Genomic DNA, 22,560 nt, shown 5'->3' on the forward strand with positions numbered 1-22,560 from the left:
TCAGAGCTAATAACGGTACCACAATTTGCAGTAACGTTATTAGCTACTTCCCCATTCCCATTCAGCCCTATCAGGGCTCAAATGGGAATGGGGAATGGATTTTTCAATGGGGACTTACCAGTCCCACAAAGGTCAGACTAGACCGGTAAGTCCCCATTGAACCAGGGCGGAGTCGGTACCAGTATGGGAGGTAGTCATGGCGCAAATAGCGCCATGACTACCTCCATACTCGGAATGAGGCCCATTGACTTGAGTGTTGCCAAGTAATATTTGAGGAAAAATAGTCGTGAGGTGTAGCCACGCTCTGAGGATACGCCCTGTTCCTAGACTTTAAAGCGTGCTAGCAGAAGCCTTAATTCAGAGCCCCTTATGTGGGACATATAGAAGATGAGATTAGTTTAAAGACTTTCTTAAAGGAATTGGCTTAAGTTCCAATAGGAACAAGAATTTAGAGGGTAAGATGAGTCCTAAGAGAGGATCATGAAGTGCACGTACATGTGGCCGGTTGAGTCTGTCTGTTTTGTTTTATGTGGTTGAAAAGTGTGATGACGTTAGAGTTGAAAAAATAAATGTTTTAAGTGATATAGAAACGTGAAGTGAAGACACAAAAAGTGATTATTTTAAGATTAAACTTTGAGGGTTGTTTTTTTAGCAAGATTAAAGTAAAAAATTGCATTGTGACGGGATTGGAGCTTGTGACGATTGGTGCTCGCTCATAAGTGTATGTTGATTGAAACATAAAATTGAAAATTGTAATTAAAGCTTAAGCGAAGTGGTAGTAAAAAGAGAAGTAAAAGTTAGAAATGGAAGAAGTTACACCATTAGTACATCTTTGAAAACAGATACCAAAGCACAAGCTTAAACTTAAACAATACAGTGCAGAATGGGTTAAAATGACCGCAGACAAAATGTTTATGCCATGGCCACAAGAAGGGTCATTATCGAGAGCAGTTCTACAGCATATGAAGACATATTTGCATACTGCGAATACAGGAAAAAAGTTAGAAAAGCACCTAGCGAGTCTAGAGCTTTGGAAAATGTATGAACACGAGAAGGAGGAGGAGCCTCCTTTAAATTGGATACTGAATATATACAGAGAGAGGGGTGTAGAGCCTTCTGCTCCATCCGCCCCATCTGAAATTAAAGACGAGATTAAGAAAGATGAAGGGTTACACCCATTAAGAGAACTTAAAGCAGCAACGGGATATAGCAATCCGTCATACAAGTCAACTACGCAAGGTAGTGACAGGGGCCCAGAGAAAGATACAGAGAAAGATTTAACCTCCAAAGTCCCGAGGGGTAAGGAGAGACACGATAAGGCGAGAAGTGATCAAGCAAGTACAGCTCTAGACATAAGGAGAGAAATAAAGAGATGGAAGGGAGATGAGGATAAAACTGATGAGATAGCGCTCGTACATAACAAATGGTTGGGAGGTCAGATTTTACTTAAACTCGATGGTAAAGGCATCGAAGATGTAAGACAAAGGGGAGACAAAGACGAACAAGACAGAAAAGACAAAGAAAGGGAGGAACGATTGAGAGATGAAGGAACAAAAAGAAAAGGTAGACAGAGACGAGAACAGCCGATGAAAAAGAAAGACTGAAAGAGAAAAGAATAGAAGCCGATGAACAAGAAAGGATAAGAGAGAAAAGAATACAAAGGCAAAGAGATGAGGAAAAACGAAGGGATATGAAAAAGAAAGAGGAAGATAGAATAAGAGAATAGGCGAGAAAGCGGAGAGAAGTCGATGATGACATGGAATGCAAAAGGAGACAGAGCACGCGATCTTGGGTATTTGTAAAGGGAAGTAAGAGATCCCAATCCACAGGTAGACTGGGAATACATAGAGGAATTCTTTCCCGAGTCCGAGCCATTACCAGGTGTGTCTAGAATAAATCTAGAAGACGAGTTTGACTCACAAAACATTGATAAAGTATACCACAAACTGCAAGCCCAGAAAGAAGCACAAAGCAAGGGAAATAATGATTGTCTCGAGAGTACTCAGTTGTATGACACGGAGGAAGCCTCAGGTAGTATGAGATAGAAGGAGCTGTCTTTAGACAGAGTAACATTAAATAGAGATGATGATGAGAGGAGTTGCACGAGTTGGGCACAAGAAGTATCAGACGAAGAAAGGGAAACCTACTTGAGGGAGGTTAGGAGTGATATATGTGATCTAGAAGAACATCCGCCTTTGATAAGGAAGTAAGATGGTCGGATTTAAAGATACCTATGTCCAAGGCATCAGAGCCACTGATACAGGAAGACCAACATAAGAGGCAACCCCATGGCCAGAGGGGGGAGTCCCCGCCCTATGTAAGCAGGCTAAGGTCATTGCCAGGTAGACGGCGATGTGGGAATATTACTCCAGCAGTAAATAGACAAACGATGAGAGATGAGAATGAGTTTGGAGCATCACAGATCCCATTGTTAGAAAAGGGAGGAGCCAGGCCACAGTATATACCATGGCTCCAGATGGACAGGGAAAACTTAAAATGTAAACTCCCGAATTTAACTTCCAGTGCTGGAAAATGGATACATGAGTTAGAAAAAATGATGGGAGGGAATACATTAGCTACAGGGGATATTAAAGGTCTTCTAATCGCCATACTTGGTGAGAGCGCTGATGACGTATGGGCACGGGCAGGCTACCCTGGTGTGACTACAGTCAACACAGCGCATGATGGAGCACTGTTTATCAATTGTAGAGCAGCAATTTGGAAAGCGCTTCGAGTACTATATCCGGATACTTCCGATATGGGAGCTATGATGACAAGATAATGAAAGAAGGAGAGGACCCGTTGCTTTATATTCCAAACTTTCAAGACACATGGGCGCTTCAAACACGTGAGGCTTGGGGGAAGTCTATACCTGTATTTTATCATATATTATGCCAAGGGCTGCCAGAGCAGGTGCAGAAACAGCTCAAGAAATTAGTGGGAATAGAAACAAAACCATGGTCGTAAATTCAGTTAACCATTGCACATTATTGCAGACTCCTGCAGGAAAAGAATCATAAAAAAGATGATACACGTAAAGGTGAAGGATCAAAGTTAGTGCAAAAAACGTTATCCAAGTATGCCAATGAAGGGGCAATGTTAATAAACATGGGTGGATCAAACTCGCAGCAGGCAGTACCTATGCCGCAAATAAATAACCAAAGACAGTTTGATAAGACAAATAATGGATTTGCTCCAAGAGGAAGGGGATATCGAGGGAGAGGTTGGCAAGGTAATCAAGGGTATTGGCAGAATAATCAGGGAAGCTTTCAGAATGGACAACAAGGGTTTCAGAATATGCAAAATGGTAATAAAAACATGAAATATGGGCAGATGGGGAGACAACCGCTTCTATGTTGGACATGTTGAATGACAGGGCACATAGCTTGTATACGTGGAAGCCAAGGGATGATACAGAATGCTCAGTTTTCAAGACAGGGAATGCCAAATCTACCTGCATATTCGCAGCAGAGCGGAAATGGAGTTGTGCAAGATCAAACAATGCAGCAGCAAGCGCCGAGAGTGCAACAAGGCCTGCAACCACAGCAAGTGACAGGCAATCAACCGCAAGGACAATCACAGCAATCTCCTATGCAACTTCAGCAGAACACAACCACAGAGCATCCTATGATGCGTAGAATAGGAGGTGTCACTGTTGATGGAGGAAATCCATTCACGAGTGATGGAGTGAGGCTGTACCCGCAATAGGACAGCTCACTGGGAGACCTGATGTGTTCAGTCCTATCTATTATGCCGAATCCTCATGAGGAGCCAAGGATAGACGTAATTATAGGCGGCAAAGATTATTCCTTCTTAGTGGACACAGGTGCAACACGCTCATGTATACGTGAGGGCACATTTTCAATCTCTGGCGATGCAATGAATTTTCAAGGCTTTACAGGAGCTCCTTTTACAGAAGAATTACCAGTCTCCATAAGAGAGTGTGATATGAAGGTGCCCCTGCTTTATTCAAGGCAAACACCTGTCAACATATTAGGACGAGATTTAATGACAAAAATGAATATGACCATTTCATTTACAGACGATAGTATAGTGTGTTCAACACCGGGAATGCATTATTTAAACATGTGCGAAATGATCAGGGCATATGCAGGACAAATACTGGCTAGACCAATACCATTGGAACCCGAAGTGTTCCATTATGGGATACGCATTCTGTTAGCATGGCTGCCAGGTCTAGTAGGCAGAACCATGAGAATACCAGATGAGTTTCTATTTAGACCACAGATACCTATAGATGAAGAAGAGGGGCACATTTTCCCCTTAGCCTTAGAATCAGCTATAGTCCAAGGAAATATGGCTTTGCTTGATGCAACTGATGACAGGGGTAGACGATGGAGCACAATAATTGCCATCGAGGAAGGCTGCAGAGTGACTGACGTCAATGATGAAGATTTGTTTGGAGATGACAAATCTGATGATTTTGTGATTTTTGAAATGTGCATTATTTATTGGGTCAAAACGATTAAGAGAGAGGTCCCACAGAGAATGATGTTAGCAAAGAAGCGTCCTGAATATTTTGTTGGAGATATGGTGAAAGTGCCAATTTCAGTATGGACCACTGGCCCCTATGATGTCGGCTTACTGAAAGGAGTTGGGGAAGTGAAGATTAAATTGAAACCAGGAGCAATTTTGCCTTGCGCACGGCAATATCCCATGTCTCGAGAAGCATATGAAGGCATTTTCAAGATGAATTTCCGCCATGATGGACCATGGTATCTTAGTGACGTCAGAGTCACTGTGTAATATGTCAGTTTATCCCATTAAAAAATCAAAAGGGGGGTCTTGGAGACTAATTCAAGATTTACGCCCAATACACAAGATTTTAGAGGCCGAGTTCCCTCTAGTCCCGAACCCATCTACGATTCTATGTAATATACGTGTTGATGTACGATATTTCACTGTGATTGACTTGAAAAATGCATTTTTCTCAATCCCATTGCACAAAGATTTGACATCATTCACTTTTAGACACGTGCGATTAAAAAGCACAGGGCTGCCCCAGGGGCACTGTAAGTCCCCATCAATATTTAATAGAGTCCTCCAGATGGACTTGAGTAATATTGGTTTAGAAAGCGTTGTGTTGCAATACGTAGATGACATTTTAGTTTGCAGCACCACAGAGGAAGAGTGCAGATGCGATTCTGTTCAGCTAATGATTATAATTGCTGACAAAGGATATAAGGTTGACAAAGAAAAGTTACAATATTGTCAACAAGAAGTGTTGTACATAGGCCAATTAATTTCACATGAGGGAAAGAAAGTTACTCCTAAAAGAGCTGAGGCCATTTTAAAAACAGCTAAACCACACACGATAAAACAGATGCCGAGTTTTCTAGGACTATTTAATTATGTCAGAGCATGGGTCTTTGACTACAGCTCGTATACTAGGCCGCTCTTACAAGCCTTGAAGAAAGCACAGGCAACACAATAGAACATCATGTGGACTGAGGCAATGGAAGAAGGGTTTGACTAATTGAAAAAAGCCATTTGCACGACTCCAGTTTTAGGGATTCCCAATTTGGCAGAGGAATTCCTTTTATTCTCGCACACAGATGGTACTTTTATGACAGCAGTACTCACACAGAGAACTACATTGGGGTACAAACCCCTTGCATATTACACTGGAATTCTGGATCCAGTAATGAGAGGCCACTTTCCATGCGAACAAAGTTTAGCAGCCACCACGGTCGCCATAGAAAAGGCTACAAACATAGTGATGGGATGCTCCATGACGTTATTTGCTGAGCATGCATTATTTGCAATTTTGGAAAAACCAAAAGGCATGTTGACTACTCAAAGGGCTTCTGCCTCTGAGGTAATCATATCGACTCCAGCCATTAAAATAGTTCAATGTAAAATAGGGAATCCAGCTATGTTTATAGCTGAGCCTATTACCGAAGGAGAACCTCTACACGATTGTGCGAACTATGAAGAGTTCTGTGATGAGCTTCCTAGAGTAAAAGAGAAGATGGATAGAGATTGTCTTCATTGACGGCTCTTTGTGAATCGATCAAAATGACGAGCAAAGATATACTGGCACCGCGATAGTGCAACATTTGGCAAATGGAGAATTTCAAGTGCTCGTGAGTACTTGATTGGCATCACATTATTCAGCGCAAGCTGCAGAATTATTTGCGTTGATACTCACAGTTGAGAATCACGCAGACCGGGAAGTGACAGTGTACAGCGACTCCCCCTATGTGACGTCGACGGTGCATGCAGGATTAGCGCGCTGGAAAAGGAGGGGCTACCTCCGAGCAGACGGCACACCAGTGCAGCACGCAGGCTTATTGGAAAATGGTTCACTGTTGCCTTGATTGCACACCTCTCTAGTTTGTGGACATTGTCAACCTTTCCATGTGAGATTTTTATGTCACTCAGACCCTCCACTTGAAGCACCAGTGCTGCATCTGACCGGCTAGTCGTAGTATTTCTTCTAAGGATCAAGGTTTCTGTAGCAATCTCTTCCTGAATTCAATGCACTCACACCCTGTGATGATCTGGGACCTTAGTGTTTCATCATTCAAATAGTTGCTAAAGTCACAATGTTTTAGTCTAATGCATAGCCGCATGAAGTATGAGTCCATTGATTCCCCTTTTTGTTGCTTGGTGGTGTGAAATATTTATGCTGTTCGTAGTACACATTGGTAGTCCACATTGGTGTGTGGCATGAAATAGTGAGAGCTGTTTTGAGGTTGGCGTATGTGTCCGTTGTCCCAGTTGCGAGCTCATCCATGATATCCCGTACACTGGGGCCTATGGATAGAGTCAATAAGCTGTGCATTTTGTTCTCCTCAAGAGGTATGATGGCTTTTATGTACCCCTCGAAGTCCCTCATCCATCTTCTCCATCTGGGACTCAAACTGCTGGTCTCTGAAAAGTCGAAGTGAGTGGGTAGTTGTGATGAAGTTATCTTGCTGTCTCAAAGGCAGAACTGCAGGTCGGGTGACAGGCACTGTCAGATCCTCCTCCTCAGACATCCTGGGGCTGTAGCTGCGACTGGGAATGGGAAATAAGGTATTACCCTCTGGGATGCGCAGTGGTGGATTTGAAATGGGACACATCATAGTTCCCCCGCCCAGACTGGATTTAGTTGAGGGTGACCGCCTCTGCTCTTCTACGGAGTGCGCCCGCCTGCTGTGTGGCAAAGTCTTAAATGTAGATCACACATTGTATTAGCATGGTTGTACTGACGTTTGCAACAGCCCTGTGCTCCTTCTGCATTGTGCTGGTTACTGTGAGGGATTCTCACTGATCATCAGGATTAGCCACATGTTTCGACATATGCGCTGTAGAAATCGTGTCTTGTGGAGCTTTGCAGGCTTTCAGGCCTTGCACGTGGGCTCTGGTGAAAATGTACCACCTTGCCGCACACACACACACACACACGTGTGCTCTCCAGGCCCCTGGGCTACGTGCCTGGACCGCCTCTGGGGCTGCCCGCCCATCAATTCCACGCTGTAAGATGAGGCAGGGTTGGCAGGACCACCGCGCCCACAAACACCTCTCTGCAGCTCCTCTGCTGCCAGTAGCAGGCCTTACACCTGCACAGGGACCCGACACACATAGGTCGACCCGCTCATCGCCAATTTGGTGTCCGACCTCTAGCAGGGTCACACCTCATTAGCCCACATGGCCCCCTTCATGCAGGCATGCAAAGAAGGAAGTGGACACCAAAGGAGGATTCTAATGCATGTCTTTCTTCCACATGTTCCTGCTATATAACTTCCCCTACCCTTCGTCGTCCTCCTCATATCCCATGATCCCAGTGTCCCTCTACCACGTGACACAGGTGTTGGCTTCTTGCGACATCACAGGTTGTACACTACAAAGTGGTTCCTTGGCACTAGGCAACATGCAGGAGTGAGGGGGCAAAACGATGGGGAGGGGCATTGAAAAGCAGAAAACAAAAGCCAGGTCTTGAGAGTGCATTGGAAAATGTGCTAGAAGTGGCGTCTCTAATGCCAAATTATGTATGGTAATCGTCATTACTCCTAGTTCGATTGTCTCGTCTCTCCTAAAAAAATAATGGAGACCGCTGCTTTCCCAGACAGATCCCTTGCATCGGTCTTGGAAGTAAACATTTGTGAAATGTTAAAGTGCAGCCGGCACAGACTACTTCCTGTTACCCCACTACTATTAAAGAAGCACAGCAGTCCCGTTTCCCTATGTCCTGGTGACCTACAGTTTGCCATCATTCCTCTACCCTCTCCCTTCTTTCCATCCCCAACATTCATTCCACCCTGATGGGTGACCGTTCATTTTGGGTTCTTGACACCACCCTTCTGGAACTCTTTACCTATCTCTATTACTTCCCGTTGTCCCTCCCTCGTCACAAATTGAACAAATGTCCCCACCTTCCCAAACCGATCCAATGCAAAAATAGACACATAACTCTGATCGCTTGGGGTATAAAAGCCCCTACCGCTCCTTACCTCTTCCTGTGTTTCTCTGTGGGCTGATGCAAGGCGGTTACGGTGAGCCGACATGGACAAAAGTAAAGGCTGCCTAGCAGCCGCAAGATTATCAGTCAATTGTGGGGGTACAATGAAAGTTGGTAATGTAAAGAATGGTGAGGGTAGAGGTCTAAGGAAGAGGGAGTGGAGAAAAGGAGGAAAGGAGATTGAAACAGGATACAGAGGTGATGTGGTAGTAGAGGCAGGAAAGAATACGAACTTGGTGTTTAGAGGGATTGAGATGAAAATAGCTCACATCCAAGACTGAAGAACAAGTAGGAAAGCAGAGAGAAAACAGAGCAGAGTCAGTAAAGGATGAGAAAGATCTTTGAGTCATCGGTGCAGAAATGGTGACATTATCTCTCTCTCTCTCTCTCTCTCTCTCTCTTTATATATATATATATATATATATATATATATATATATATATATATATATATATATATATATATATATATATATATATATATATGGGAAATGTGTGGATATGTGTGTGTGTCTGTTCCCAACATGCTACACCCGAAATTTGGCATGTGGGCTGGTAACCCTTTTCAGATTTTTTTTTTAAGCGGTCTTACGTTTTCTTTAAAACAGACACACACACACATATCCATGCATTGTAGACCGCAGAAATTAGAAACATTACTTGTTACATTGTTTACACCATGGAACCTACCAACGTGCCAAGTTTCAGGTTTGTAGCATGCTGAATATTTCAAATAGACACACACATATATATTCAAGCATTGCAGACCGCTTAAAAAATAATTTAAAAAATGTATCTATTATACTTATTACATTGTCTACACCATGAAATCTACCCACATGCCACATTTCAGGTGTGTAGCATGTTGGGAAGTATGCTGAACATTTCAAACAGACATATATCCACAAATTTCCTATATATATATATATATATATATATATGTATATATATATAGAGAGAGAGAGAGAGAGAGAGAGAGAGAGAGATGTGTGTGTGTGTCTGTTCGAAATGTTTAGCATACTTCCCAACATGCCTCAAGCCTAAAATTTGGCATGTGAGTAGGATCCATTTAATTATTTAGTGAGAATCTGTTAGGCGCCTATACAACAGAATGGTTTTTCAAGGCATCACAAGACAACGGGGGAGGAAACAAGGGGAGACTAACAGTGGCAAAAAAGTAAATATATAATTGTGGTCCTACTAGTCCTTGTGACATTGGGACGTGCAAGTGCAGTGAAGAGATGTGCAGGAGATAGGGAAGGGAGGGAGAGAGAGCAAGGTATGGACAAGTGCTGGTGGGAGCCCAGGAGGGAGGTGCAGAGGGGAGCCAAGGTGGGAGGCCACTGGGTAAGTTCTAGGGCAGAGGAATCCCAAGACAGGGATGCACCCCCCGCAGCGGCAGTGCAGAGGGGGGGTGCTGGTGTTGACTGGGAAGAGGGCCTGGTAACCTGTAAGATTCATGATGGACCAGGCCGCCAGGTCTTAGTGGCAGTGGGGTGATTAGCAGGGAAGGGAAAGAGGTAGAGAAAAGCAGAGTTTGGAGAAGTTTCTGGAACATAAGGAGGTCTGGCTCAAGTCAGAGGGGCAGGGAGGCTGTTCCAAAGAGAGGCACAAGCCGACTAGAGGGGCCTGTCCCCCTCTTTGCTTGGAGAAGTGTTTGACAAGCAGATGGTTGGCGTTAAAGGAGCGGAGAGCTCTAGCAGGGAAGTTTTTAGGGAGGGTAAGTTGGAGATAGCATGGTCCCAGGGCCCAAAAGCCTTGTGGATGATGCAGAGGGTCTTGAATTTGATCCTCGCAGTCACCGGGAGCCAGTGCAGATATTTTAGGGGTAGAGAGATATGATCCCTGGGCCTGAGGCCAAGGGTAAATCTTGCAGCCCTATTCTGGACTAGCTGAAGGGGACGTGGGGATGAAAGGGGGAGAATGAGAAAGAGGCTGTTGCAGTAGTCCAGCCTAGAGAGAACCAGAGCTCTGGAGACTTTCAGCTTCTAGGGAACGGTGAGAAATGCTTCTAAGGGGGTTAAGCCGGAAGTGGGCCTTCTTGGCAAGGTCCATGATGTGAGGGTAAAGGAGAGAGCAGAGTCAACGATGACCCCAAGATTTTTGGCCTCACAGGATGGTGAGGGGAGGGGGGGCAGAGGGTAGGAAGGAAATTGGGCGCAGGTGTCCCAATGAGAAGGATCTTTGTCTTACTGGCATTAAGACATAGATCATTAGCTACACACCATGCCTGGCTGGCGGTCAGACAATCACGGATGAGAGAGGAGGAGGTACTAGGGGAGAGTTTGAGGGAGGGCTGTGCATTGTCAGCATAGCACTGGAAATGAGAGAAGGAGGAGATCAGGTGAGCAAGAGGGGCGAGATAGATATTGAAAAGCCACGGTGATGGGATAGAGCTCTGGGGGATGATGCAGGTAGAGATTGAGGTGGTGGAGGAGAAAGGGCCCAGTTGCAGCTGGGATGGGTGGTTAGTGAGAAAAGAGGTCAGCCAATCCAATTGCCGGTCTGTGGTGCAGAGAGTATCATAGAGCCATTTTATGAGGATAGAATGGTTAACCATGGCTAAGGCAGAGGAGAGGTCGAGGAGAATGAGAACAGCTGGAGAATTAGAGTCGAGATTTGCAAGCATGTCTTCATGGGTGTTCAGGAGAGCAGTTTCCATGCTTCTGGATGTCCAGAATCCCGATTGACGGTCATGGAGGCATCCAACAAGTTCAGTACGAAGGATCAATTGGGGAGGACCAACTTCTCCAAGAGTTTACTGAGAAGGGGGCTGGTGGAGATAGGGCGATAGTTAGCTGGGCAGGAGGGGTCAGCAGATGGCTTTTTCAGGAGAGGGTGCACGCAGTAGTGGTTGAGGGATAGAGGAAAAGAGCCAGTGGCGGAGGAGGGGTTATAGAAGTCGGCAAGAGCCGAGAGAGGAGATGTTGTCCTTAATGGTTCTAGAGGAGCATGGGAGCATCTGTTTGGATGAGACCTTCATTTAGCAGACTTTAATGACCTCATCAGGAGCGATGGGCAGGAGAGAGGAGAGTGAGTGGGTGGAGGGAGGGGAGCCAAGGGAGGCAAGGGAAGTCAGTGGTGGGGGGGGGGTGTGGAGAGTGAGGACAGAATGTTCTGAGTTTTAGATGTGAAATGGGTGGCCAAAGCGGAGCAGAGAGCTTGGGAAGGAAGGAGAGAGCTGTAGACTGAATTGGATTAGTGAGTTCCTTGCAAATTTTGAAAAGTTCAGCTGTGTTTTTAGTGGCTCCAGAGATGCAGGCTTGGATGTGTGCCCTCTTCTTGCAGCTGATAGAGAAACGATATTGCCTTTGGAGCAGGTGACAGGCCAGTTTGTCAGGGGATGAACCTGAGGTCTGCCACTTCCGTTCAGCAACTTTGCACTTAAGTTTCAGAGAAGCAAGATCAGAGTCATACCATCCATTGCACTTGGAGGTAGGCTTCCGGTGGATCCTCATGACAGAGGCAAGGATGTCAAGGGTGCTAGGGATGGAGAGGCGAAGGTTAGCCAAGCATAGTAAGAGAGAGGGAGTCACAGAGGTCAAAGAACTGTGAAGTGGCTGATTCAGAAGAGTCAAAGTGGATATTAAAGTCGCAGAGGAGGAGGAGTTTGGAAGCAGAGGTCAAGAGGGAAGAGGTGAGGTTGGCCCATTCAGAGAGGAATAGAGGGATAGGGCCAGGGAGCCTGTAGATGGTAGCAAGGGTGAGTGAGAGTGTAGGTGAGAACCCAAGTCTATAGACGAGGCATTTAAAAGAGGTGGAGGATTGAATAGGTATGATAGAAGCAGGGGTCAACTCAGGGAAAGTCAGGGCCACTCCACCTCCGGGACGGGTGAGCCTGGATTTGGAGAGGAGTTTTGTAGCCCTCAGGGAGGAGAGTTTGGAGAATAGTGACAGAGCTGACATTAAACCACTTCTCGGTGAGTGTGAGGACGTCAACGTCTTCAAGTTGGAGACAGATGCCAAAGGGGTGTTTGACAGCAGAACGAGCATTCAAAGTAGCTAAGTGAAGCAGATTACCGACTTTAAACGATTTCTGAGGAGGAGTACATGGGCATGGTACTCCCGTCGGTGGTGATGTAGAGGTTAGAGAGGAGGGAGGAGGAGTAACAGGAGAGGGGACGAAGTTAATGAGAGAGGGGAGGCGCCGGTCAAGAAGGAGAAGAGTATGTTGAACGCCTTGGGACATGATAGTGCTAGTGTGATACACATTCATGATGCACCTAGAGGATGAGAAGTATGCCAAGAGTACTTCCCAACTTCCCATCTAGCGCCACCATTAATGGGTGAGGAGGAGAAAGGGGAGAGAGAGTGCAGACCAAGTGGGGAGTCCAAAGGGACAGAGAAAAGGATGTCAGTAATAGTCTGTCTGGAAATAGCATTGATGTGGGTGTCAGCAATAGGTAGGCCTGGGTTAGAGCACAGGAGAGCTTTTTTATAGCTTTTTCTACAAGACATCATGAGGGAGTTAGGATAGGTGATATAATAACAGTAAGAATAGATAAGGGAGATAGAGAGTGCCATGTGGGTGGGTGGAGGGAGAGGACAGACAGGGGAGCTGCACAGGGCATGAAAAGATTCACCAGATGGCCTAGCAGCCAAGCAGGAACAGATGGAGGTGTAATTTGAACAGGATATGCAGCAATAGTTACAACACAGCAGCTGAGCTTTGAAACACCTAGATACGATTGTGCATGAACCAGTTATAAAGGCAATAGTTACAATCCAGCAGGTGAGCTTGAAAACAATTGGTGTAGACAATGTAAAAAGTATGTAAGATATGCGTGTGCAAAGCTTACCCCTGCCATATGTGGATATGTTTGTGTGTCTGTTCAAAATTTTCAGCATACTTCCCAACATGCTACAAACCTGAAACTTGGCATATGGGTAGGTTCCATGGTGTAGACAATGTAAAAAGTATAAAATATACCTTTTCCAGATTTATTTATTTTATAAACAGTCTGCAATGCTTATGATATGATTCGATATGGCATTTATAATGTGCCTATACACAAGTGTTTCAAAGCGTGACAAGGCAAGGGAGGGGGTACAGAAGGAAGACAGACAACGATCTTACTAGGCCAGGTGATATTGAGATCATGCAAGTGCAGGGGAGGGGGAAAGAGAACGTGCGGGGGAAATGCTTACCCCTGCCATTTGGCCTCTTCGCGCCGTAGTTCTGCCGTAGTTCTAGGTTCATTGTTCCTAAAGTTCAGCAGTTCATGAAAACTGCAGCAGTTCATTGTTCCTAAACTGTCCACACTATCAGGATTCTAGCTGACATTAGTGGCACTCACTTATGAAGGTATGCAGGTGACACAAACAGAGCTTTTGTAGTAATGCGGGTGACAGGAAACGGTGCATGACTCTTCAATAGTGTCTGCAATGTCTTTGTCTGTCACATTGTGGCAATTCTCTCATGATAATTACAGAAACTTAATTTCCCACTGACGTTGCTGAATGCATGCCATCTTAACAGAACAATGCTTACATGCTTCAGCTGTACACGTATGGGTACGGGATTTGAAACGTACACGCTTCAGCCATAGGAATTACTGTGCGGGTAAACCTGCTAGTAGAAGATAAAGGAATCCTGAAAAGGGAAAAAAGCAGAGGGACAAGCACAGATCCTTATGGAACACCTAAACGTTAATCGGCAGTCTGAGAAATGTTTCCAGCCCAAGTAACAGGATAAGTATGTTCAATGAGATAACATTGACATCAGCAAAGAACAGTCCTATGAAAACTGAGATTGGACACAGTACAAAGAAGAACAGTATGATCCAGTGTCTAAAGCAGATGAAAGGTGAAGAGGAAAAATAAGAGAAGAATGTTTAGCATAGCTTGCAGAGAGGAGGATGACCAGTACCTACTTCTAATGAAGCAGACTTTACCATTCCACACTATGACTAAGGGTCACTTTTGGATGCAAACTGTCTTTTAGTAAAGAAGGGACCTCATATAGCTAGACATTTAATCACCTCATGGATACTCTGACAACAAACATTGCATGATCACTGGGGACGTCCCAGCTACAACAGTGTAATCATCTTGCATGTTGGCTTTTTTTAAATGTTCAATGATGTGTGAAGCCGCCCGTTGATGTTTGCTGCTGAACACTCTTATGAGGCCTCATTATAAGTTTTCCAATCTTTGCTGGTCTGGGAATTACAGTACTGGCAAGAAGCTTGCCGGTACCGTAGTTCCTAGACCGGCAAACTACGAGTTGTGCTTGCGGGTGCCTTTCTTAATGGATTTCGGCCTCTGGCAATGAGGACATATAGGGTCCGCCAAGGTGTAATGGCCTTGTATGTCCCCATTGCCAGAGGTCGGAAATAAATGCAAGTTCGGCGGCAGCCCTGCCGGTTTTACCGGCAGGGCTACCGCCAAACTTGTAATGAGGCCCATAGTCTCATTAAGCCTTCACCTGCTTGCTAGAATACAGTCTTAACCAGGTGAAAAAATAACGGCAACTGATATTTGGAGTTTCATTATCAACACCTCTCACTCGGTATGTTTTGTCACTTGCTGTTTGCAGGATTTCCCTGTGGAAGTCCATTCCCTTCATTGCTTTCAGTTCACAACACTTCAGCATATGGGTGCTGTTCTGATCTTTTAAAGTGAGGGAAAAACAAATTAAAAAACAATCCTGGAAATACGACACCATCACGAGATCACTGCAGACAAATGTCATCTCTCTGAAACGTACCCAACAAACCATAAATGTCCTGTTTTATAGAGCTACCATTATAGCACCAAAGGTTTGGCAAAAAAAGATTACACATTTCTCTTGTTTAGTGATCTTGGAATTGGAGCATTAAAAGGAACACATGCAGTTACCACAGTGATATGAATCTGAAAAATAAAGTAGTTGCTGCGAAGAAGGGCTAGCTGTTAATTAAAACGACTGGAAAAAACAAAAATAATTGGAGGATACAGCCTCAATGCTACTACTGCAAATGCCTCACCTTTGTATTTTTTGGCGCTTGGGATGCGGGTGAGTTTGGTATCAACTTCATCCTCCTCTGAAATGTTCAGCACTTTGGTTCGGTAATCAATGACCATGGTGAGCAGATCAGGGCGCCGGGATATCTCGAAGATGTGCTCTATGTAGGACAGATTATCTGTGTAAATAGGACAGGGGGTGTTACAAGAAGATACAAAAATCCTGCAATATTGTACTTTGTCCTTGAAGCACTGTCCAAAATGCAGCACTGAGAGCAAGGGCAGCAAACAGTCATGTGTGTATATATATTCAGTGAAAAAAACGTTGTTAAAGGGACGTTATGGTTCAGTTGCCCTAAGAGAAACCAATACAGTTCAGTGCAAAACCTTTCTTGAAGGGACATTATAATTTCTTTGGACTAATAACAACCCATCCAAATTATGGTTACAAGTAAAACCGAAAACCCCCAGAAATTCTTCAGTTATGGTAAGCTAAGCAACCATAACTCATGCCACCACCGTGCACTGCTACAACTAACACCCATGACATCAAAGATGACATCACAAATGTCATTGATGATATCACTGATGACATTTCATGTGCATTTACTTTGCATGAAAAGTCTGTACAAGGGATTGTTATTGTAACATTTGCAAAAAAGTGTCAGCTACGTAGTTTATTAAGGAATGCTTTGCTATAAATAGTATTGTATTATAAATGTCTTTGCAGTATAGGAATCTACTCATGTAGAAAAATTACCATTGTGTGTAGCATACACGATAAGTGGTGCAATGTTCATAATCTTGCCATGTTGGACAGTGACATGATAAATGTTTTCGTATTAGAGTTTTGTGTATTGTGAAACATATACTAAGTAGGTAATAAAGCCCCACTTACTACATAATTGCATTAGTACACACACAATATAAAGAAACAACAATGCATACAAATATGAACATATGCAGGGGAAGTAACGTAAGCAGAAAAGCAGCAGTACTACCAGAAAGTGTTCATAACGTAACTGATTATGTTCATGCACAGAAATGATTGCTGTGTTTCAAGGCTCTTACATATGTGTCATATGATGTGACTGGATTGTAAGAAAAGTAGTGTGAGACCAACGCATACAAATATGAGCATATACAGGGAGAGTAAGGTAAGAAAAAAACTGCAGTAGTACCACAAAGTGCTCATAACTTTACTATTTACCTTCATGAACAGAAATGATTGCTGTGTTTCAAGCTTGCTTATTCCCCTATTTATATGTATCAAATACTGTGACTGGACCCTAAGGAAAGTAGTGTAAGAACATATTTGAAGGGTAAGTTTACAAATATACTACCTTTTGAATTTTTAGTTCCTGAGAATTACTGAAGAAAACCACGTGGCGAAGATATGTCAGTAAAGAAAAAAGAGGGAGACAGACATGTGATGTCATCAGTGATGTCATCAATGACATTTGTGATGTCATCTTTGATGTCATGGGTGTTAGTTGTAGCAGTGCACTGTGGTGGTGCGAGTTATGGTTGCTTAGCTTACCATAACTGCCGAATTTCTGGGGGTTTTCAGTTTTACTTGTAACCATAATATGGATAGGTTGTTATTATTAGTTTTTTCACTGAATTTGATAGGTTTTTAGTAGCGCAACTTAACCAAAACATCCCTTTAACAAAGTTTTTTCACTGAATTTCACAGCTTTTTATTAGCGCCACTTAACCAAACGTCCCTTTAACAAACTTTTTTCATTGAATTTCATAGCTTTTTACCAGCATACGCTTAGTTTGTATAGAGGTACCATACAACATACTGAACACCCTAGCCCCATGCTGATAACCTCAGGGTCCGTGGACTGTGCGACTGTCTGTGGACCTCGGGTAGCATCCACAATGCCCAAAAGCTCAGGGGTTCTCTTACATTGTTGTAGCGTGCAACAAAGACACTCAACATGTTGAAAGAGCAGCAGATAAGTGAATTACAAAATAATTAAAGTAGGGCGACAAACTCTATATTTAAGAAAGCAACAGTGCAATTCCATAGGATATGCAACATAATGGAATGCACCAAGAACAAAAATAACCAGTGCCTGCAGCAGAATTACCTCACTGCTGCTTTACACAGAACCTAGAAACCAACTGTCAACAGCACACTTGCAAAGCACTAACAGAACAATTGATCGACAAACTGGTAAGCGCGCTACATTGTTTCCTATAACTATGCAGTTTGTTCAGTATGCTACACTAAAAAATAATTTCTCTTTTTTTACACAAAAATGGCTAGCACCCTGGATTGGCTTCAAGAAAATGTTCCTCGGGATGAAATGGTTGAAGACAGTGATACTATTGGTACACAGTGCAGTTTGCAAAATAAGCCAAATAATAAACATCGCTTCACATGCACCTGACATTTTTTTTCTTTAACAGTACATACAGAAAATTAAGGAAATGCCCCAGAAACAGTACATCATCCACAAGTGCATGAGCACATGGAACAGCAAAGTAACAGCTTGGAAGAAAGAATTGATGAATTAATTAACACTTTTGCCATTTTAAAATAATTTGTACAAAGACACATCATGGAGAATATTAAACATCATTGCCCCACCTGCACCTGTACCCCTTCTCCCTGTCCCAGCCAACCATCCCCACAAATTCCCCATCACCAAAGACGTTACGATGAGATCTCAGTCCCTTCCTCCTCTAATGCCCAACCTCTAGGAAACCCCAATTCCCCTGTGTATTTCTCAATTTCTGAAACAGCAATTTCACCACCAGATACCCACCTTCCCAAACACAGGATGTTTGTGAATCACTCCCCTGTTGACAGTTTAGGGCTGTCAAACAACCCTATGTGTAGCAATGGACCAGATATAACATAACATATTTTAATTAATATACATTTCCCTCATTCACCACAGCCCCCATACAAAAAAGAGTAACCCCCTTATTGCTCAAATTTTTTTGAATCCTATGTCTCAATTTCTGCTTCCCCTTCTTTTTCATAATTTGTATATTTATGTGTGTAAATAAAGTTATATGTATACTGTTGCTGTATGGGTCTGCGTTTTATTTTTTTAAAAACCCTGCTAGGAGACACCGGACTACGCGACTGTCCGGAATGTCTGTAATTAATCAAAATGGAGGTCTCCTACGGACACTGCACCTGTCTGGGATGTCCACAATCAAAATGGAGGTGTCCGTAGAACACAACGCCTTTCCACATGTTTGCAAAGTTGTCATGCACCTTTAATTAGTTCAGGAACCCTACCCCTGTCCAGCGCACACCTGGACGCATGAGCATCCCACCTTCGAGGTCCTATGAACAAGGAGACTGTCCGGAATGTCCGTAATTAATTAAAATGGAGGTGTCCTACGGATACTGCGCCTGTCTGGCCTGTCCGCAATCGAAATGGAGGTGTCTGTAGAACACAGCACCTGTCCGCAAAGTTGTGACGCACCCCTAATTAGATTGGGGACCCCACCCCCGTCTGGCGGACACCTACACGCACGCGCATCCCAACTCCGGGGTCCTACGAACATCATGCCTTTTTGGAACTGTCCGCTGTACGTGTGTCACACTTTTAATTAGTCTGGGGATCCCAACCCTGTTCACGGATACCATGCAATAGGTGTCCTACGGACACCCATCCCATTTGCATACGTCTATGAAGTCACCATGTGACGGCACCCACACTCAGCATAGGCCCTTGTCTGTGGGCAGTGTCCGGGCCCCCGAACACCAAAAAAGTGCTTTTTTCAGCAATCCAAGGTGTTTTACTGTGAAACTTCATCCTTGCACAGGCCCCAGACCATACCCCTGGCGATCTGGACACATTTTTGAGCTTTTTGAGGCCGCTTTGCGGGCCAGAAATTTCTGCAGAGCGCACGGCTGTCTGCGGAGCACTGCCCAGCACCCCTATAGAAGTCCACACCCCAGAGCTGCTCCTCATTCTGTTTTTGGATACCAAGGACTACTGAGCACTGCTACAGCTTGCTGTTTCCTGTTTGCAGATTGCTGACTTACTGGTTCCTGACACCTTTGGTGATGGCAGCCATGGCTGCTCCTACTGCTGCTGCCTCTGCCTCAGTACCACCCCCACCACCTTTCTAAGGGCATGGGGAGGTGAACAGGCATGGTGATGTAGAGAGGGATCAAGAAGAAGATGAGGATAAGGTAGTGGAAGTCCCCATTACTGCTGACCAGCGTGAGTCTTGGATGTGGAGGTTCTTTACCACCGTTGGAGGGGTACCCAAGGCACATGCAGACAATGTGTGCTGCACTGAGTGCAAAACTGTGCTCAGTCACAGGAAACCTGTCCTGTATAGTTACGGGACCACCTCCATGCGGCGACACCTGAGGTTGAACCACAAGGTGGCAGTTCGGAGGGTCGTCGCCTTTTAACAAAGTAGTAGGTTGAGTTCTTCTACAACATCCTATGTATCTGCTCCTGTCATCACAAGGGACACTCCTGTGGGGCAGCGGATCCCTGCACCAGCCTTGCAGGCCATGCGCACCACGGCAGACTCTTACCTTTCGAGGGTCACTCTATTGTGCATGTACTGTGACGCGGTACTCTGCAGGGGGGAGCAATTTCGAAGTGCTTTCAAGGCTTCAGCCCGGGAGCATAAGAAAGACTGCCCCCTACCTAAGTGAGACCCACCCAACATCACCCGCTCTCCACTTGCGCTTTCTTATCCCTGTGGTTGGTGCCCCATCCCTACCCTCCCTTCCCTTCTTTTCCTTATGTGTCATGTATAAAAACACCAAAAAAATACAAAACAACAAACCCCCCCAAAAAAGGCTCTTTTCAGAGTCACCTTTCACAGTTTAAAAATAGAAGTGCCAATGAAATGTTGCAGGGCATTGGGCATTCTGATGACTCCACGGACAGTCTAAACAGAATGAAGGGGGTGGCACTTTCAAAAACATTCCACTCTTTTCCGACAGAAAGTAGTGGCTCTGAAAAGAGCCTTTTTGTGGTGTTTCTTTGTTTTTGGAAGGGTGGAAGAGGCCAAAACCTACTGGAAAAATACTACCTATACTTGCAAAAATGGCTGCAATGCCTTTTGGATATTCCGCAGAAAAAGCTGATTGCCAGCATCAGTAAGATGGACTCCATCTCTGTGAAAAATGTTTGTGTTACGAAATGTAATATTTTCATCGTGGAAGGACAACATGCCAACATCTCTCAAAAAGGCGCAAACAGCAATGTTGACATTGCGCATCGCTTTCTCCATTTGCGGACCAAATGAAGAAGAGCGAAGCCACATCTGTCTCTGTGCAATGCGAGAAAAAAATTACTCGGGAGTTTGGAAACATGACCATGACTTTCGCAAGTGCATCGCAAAGTGCAGTAAGAGTCCGTTAACATGTCCTAAACTGTTCCCTCCCCAATGAATAATAATAATGTCTGGATGATGGTGTGTCACCAAAGTGGCACAAAGAGGAACCAAATCCAGCCACTTCATTCCACGCACTCCATACCAGTGCACATCCACATGATGGAATCCAAAATGTGCAGCCACTCCACAATGCTTTGCATGCACCTGCAACCAATGTATCCAAGAGTCTGCCAAAATCCAAACACACTGCCTCCTGAAAAACACAGCCATAGCCATCTGTACTCCTCTCAGCAAACAGATCTTCTTCCACAGTCTCTCCTTACAAACCACATCCATAAAACCTTTATTGACCAATCCCCTGGCCTCCAGAGTCCCATTTCCATGGCCTACAGCCTCAAAAGCCCCGGGTGTGGCATGTGCGGTCTGCGGACTACCGTGGTGTCCGCAGACATATCGTGCAATTCACGAAATTTCAACCAGGGTAGGAGATTTCCACTTTAGTGGTGGCTCTGAAAAGAGCCTTTCATTTTTTAAAGGTGCTTCTAAAGATACTTATTTTCCTCCAGATTTACCTCCAGATTTACCTCCAGATTTCTTTACATTAACCTCTGTAAAGCATTCCTTACATGGCGAAATAACGGCATTTCCCAGGATGGATAAAGAAATGTCATCTGCTTTGAAATAAATAACATTAATAGAATCAATATTCTCATTATTACAAGAGAACATCCCAGCTCTGAGCAAGAAAACATACATGCCTTTGTTAACCAAACACCTTGCATCATTTTGCTGGGGACAAAAAAACATTACAATTGTCCCATGCTACCCTAGGTAGCATCTCAGAAGAAATAACCTTGGCGCTTGGAAGAACCACCTAGGACCACTGATTTATCCCAAATGCACAGCACCCCAATGCAGTACTACTACATCTTGCCTGTTCCAAATGGACATACTCTTACAAACTCCAATCACTGCCTGCATATTGGAGCCAGGCACAGTTGACCACAAAACCTCCACTCCTTGAAAACCAGAATTGGCAGCTATATTTCTAGCATACCTCTCTAAAACATTTACAAATAGATCTCCAACAACCAACACCCTGACTTTCTGCACCTCTGCCATCTTCACTACACACAGCCTCTTTCCCTACAAAGCACATCAACACCTGATTGGCTTATCCACACAGTCCCCTTTCCATGCAAGGCATCCTGAAAGAACCCGGATGTGGCACACCCCGTCCGCAGACTAACGCGGTGTCCATGGACCCCGTAACACAGGGGTAGACCTTCTACCCTTTTCACATCACTCTCTGCACCACTCTTCTATTGGCTACCAATAAGCAGTCACACAACCATCAGCCACTCACATCCAAGACCTCTACATCTACCTCTGTGATCACAGTTCAGCACTTTAGATATACTGTTTAACATTCTGGCTACAAGTCTGCTGTGATTGCAAAGCACCTCCAGAACAAAGTACTGTACAACTATCCAATATATCTGCTTCCAGATGTATCCGCGTCTGCATCCATCAACACAAACTACAGGTATAAATATATTTTGTAGAGTACATTTCCAACTCTTTTAGAAAAGCATGTGAACAGGGTACCTGCACTTACCCCGTATAACCTACTCAATAAGCATACTGGATTTCTCCCATATCCTACCATCAAGTGGCACTTGCAATGCTGTGTGATTTGAAACAGTTATTTTACCCATATCACCCATTATAATGTGCAAACTCTTACTCTCTTCTTTCCTTCTACCATTTTTATAAACACTAACACACATATGTACTAACTTCCTTCTT

At 44.3% G+C, this 22,560-nt stretch overlaps 1 protein-coding gene across 3 annotated transcripts in view; it reads right to left on the reverse strand.

The window, feature by feature from the left end:
- The window catches only part of PEA15 (proliferation and apoptosis adaptor protein 15), a 645,553-nt gene that overhangs the window by 50,310 nt on the left and 572,683 nt on the right, over nucleotides 1–22,560 (reverse strand). For all 3 annotated transcript variants that reach the window (XM_069635435.1, XM_069635434.1, XM_069635436.1), the window contains one exon: nucleotides 15,435–15,590. In XM_069635435.1, coding sequence (XP_069491536.1) covers nucleotides 15,435–15,590 — 156 coding nt within the window. The remainder of the gene's footprint in view (nucleotides 1–15,434; nucleotides 15,591–22,560) is intronic.

The sequence above is a fragment of the Ambystoma mexicanum genome, chromosome 1q (assembly GCF_040938575.1).
Source record: "Ambystoma mexicanum isolate Mex_15411 chromosome 1q, UKY_AmexF1_1, whole genome shotgun sequence".
Lineage (NCBI taxonomy): Eukaryota > Metazoa > Chordata > Amphibia > Caudata > Ambystomatidae > Ambystoma > Ambystoma mexicanum.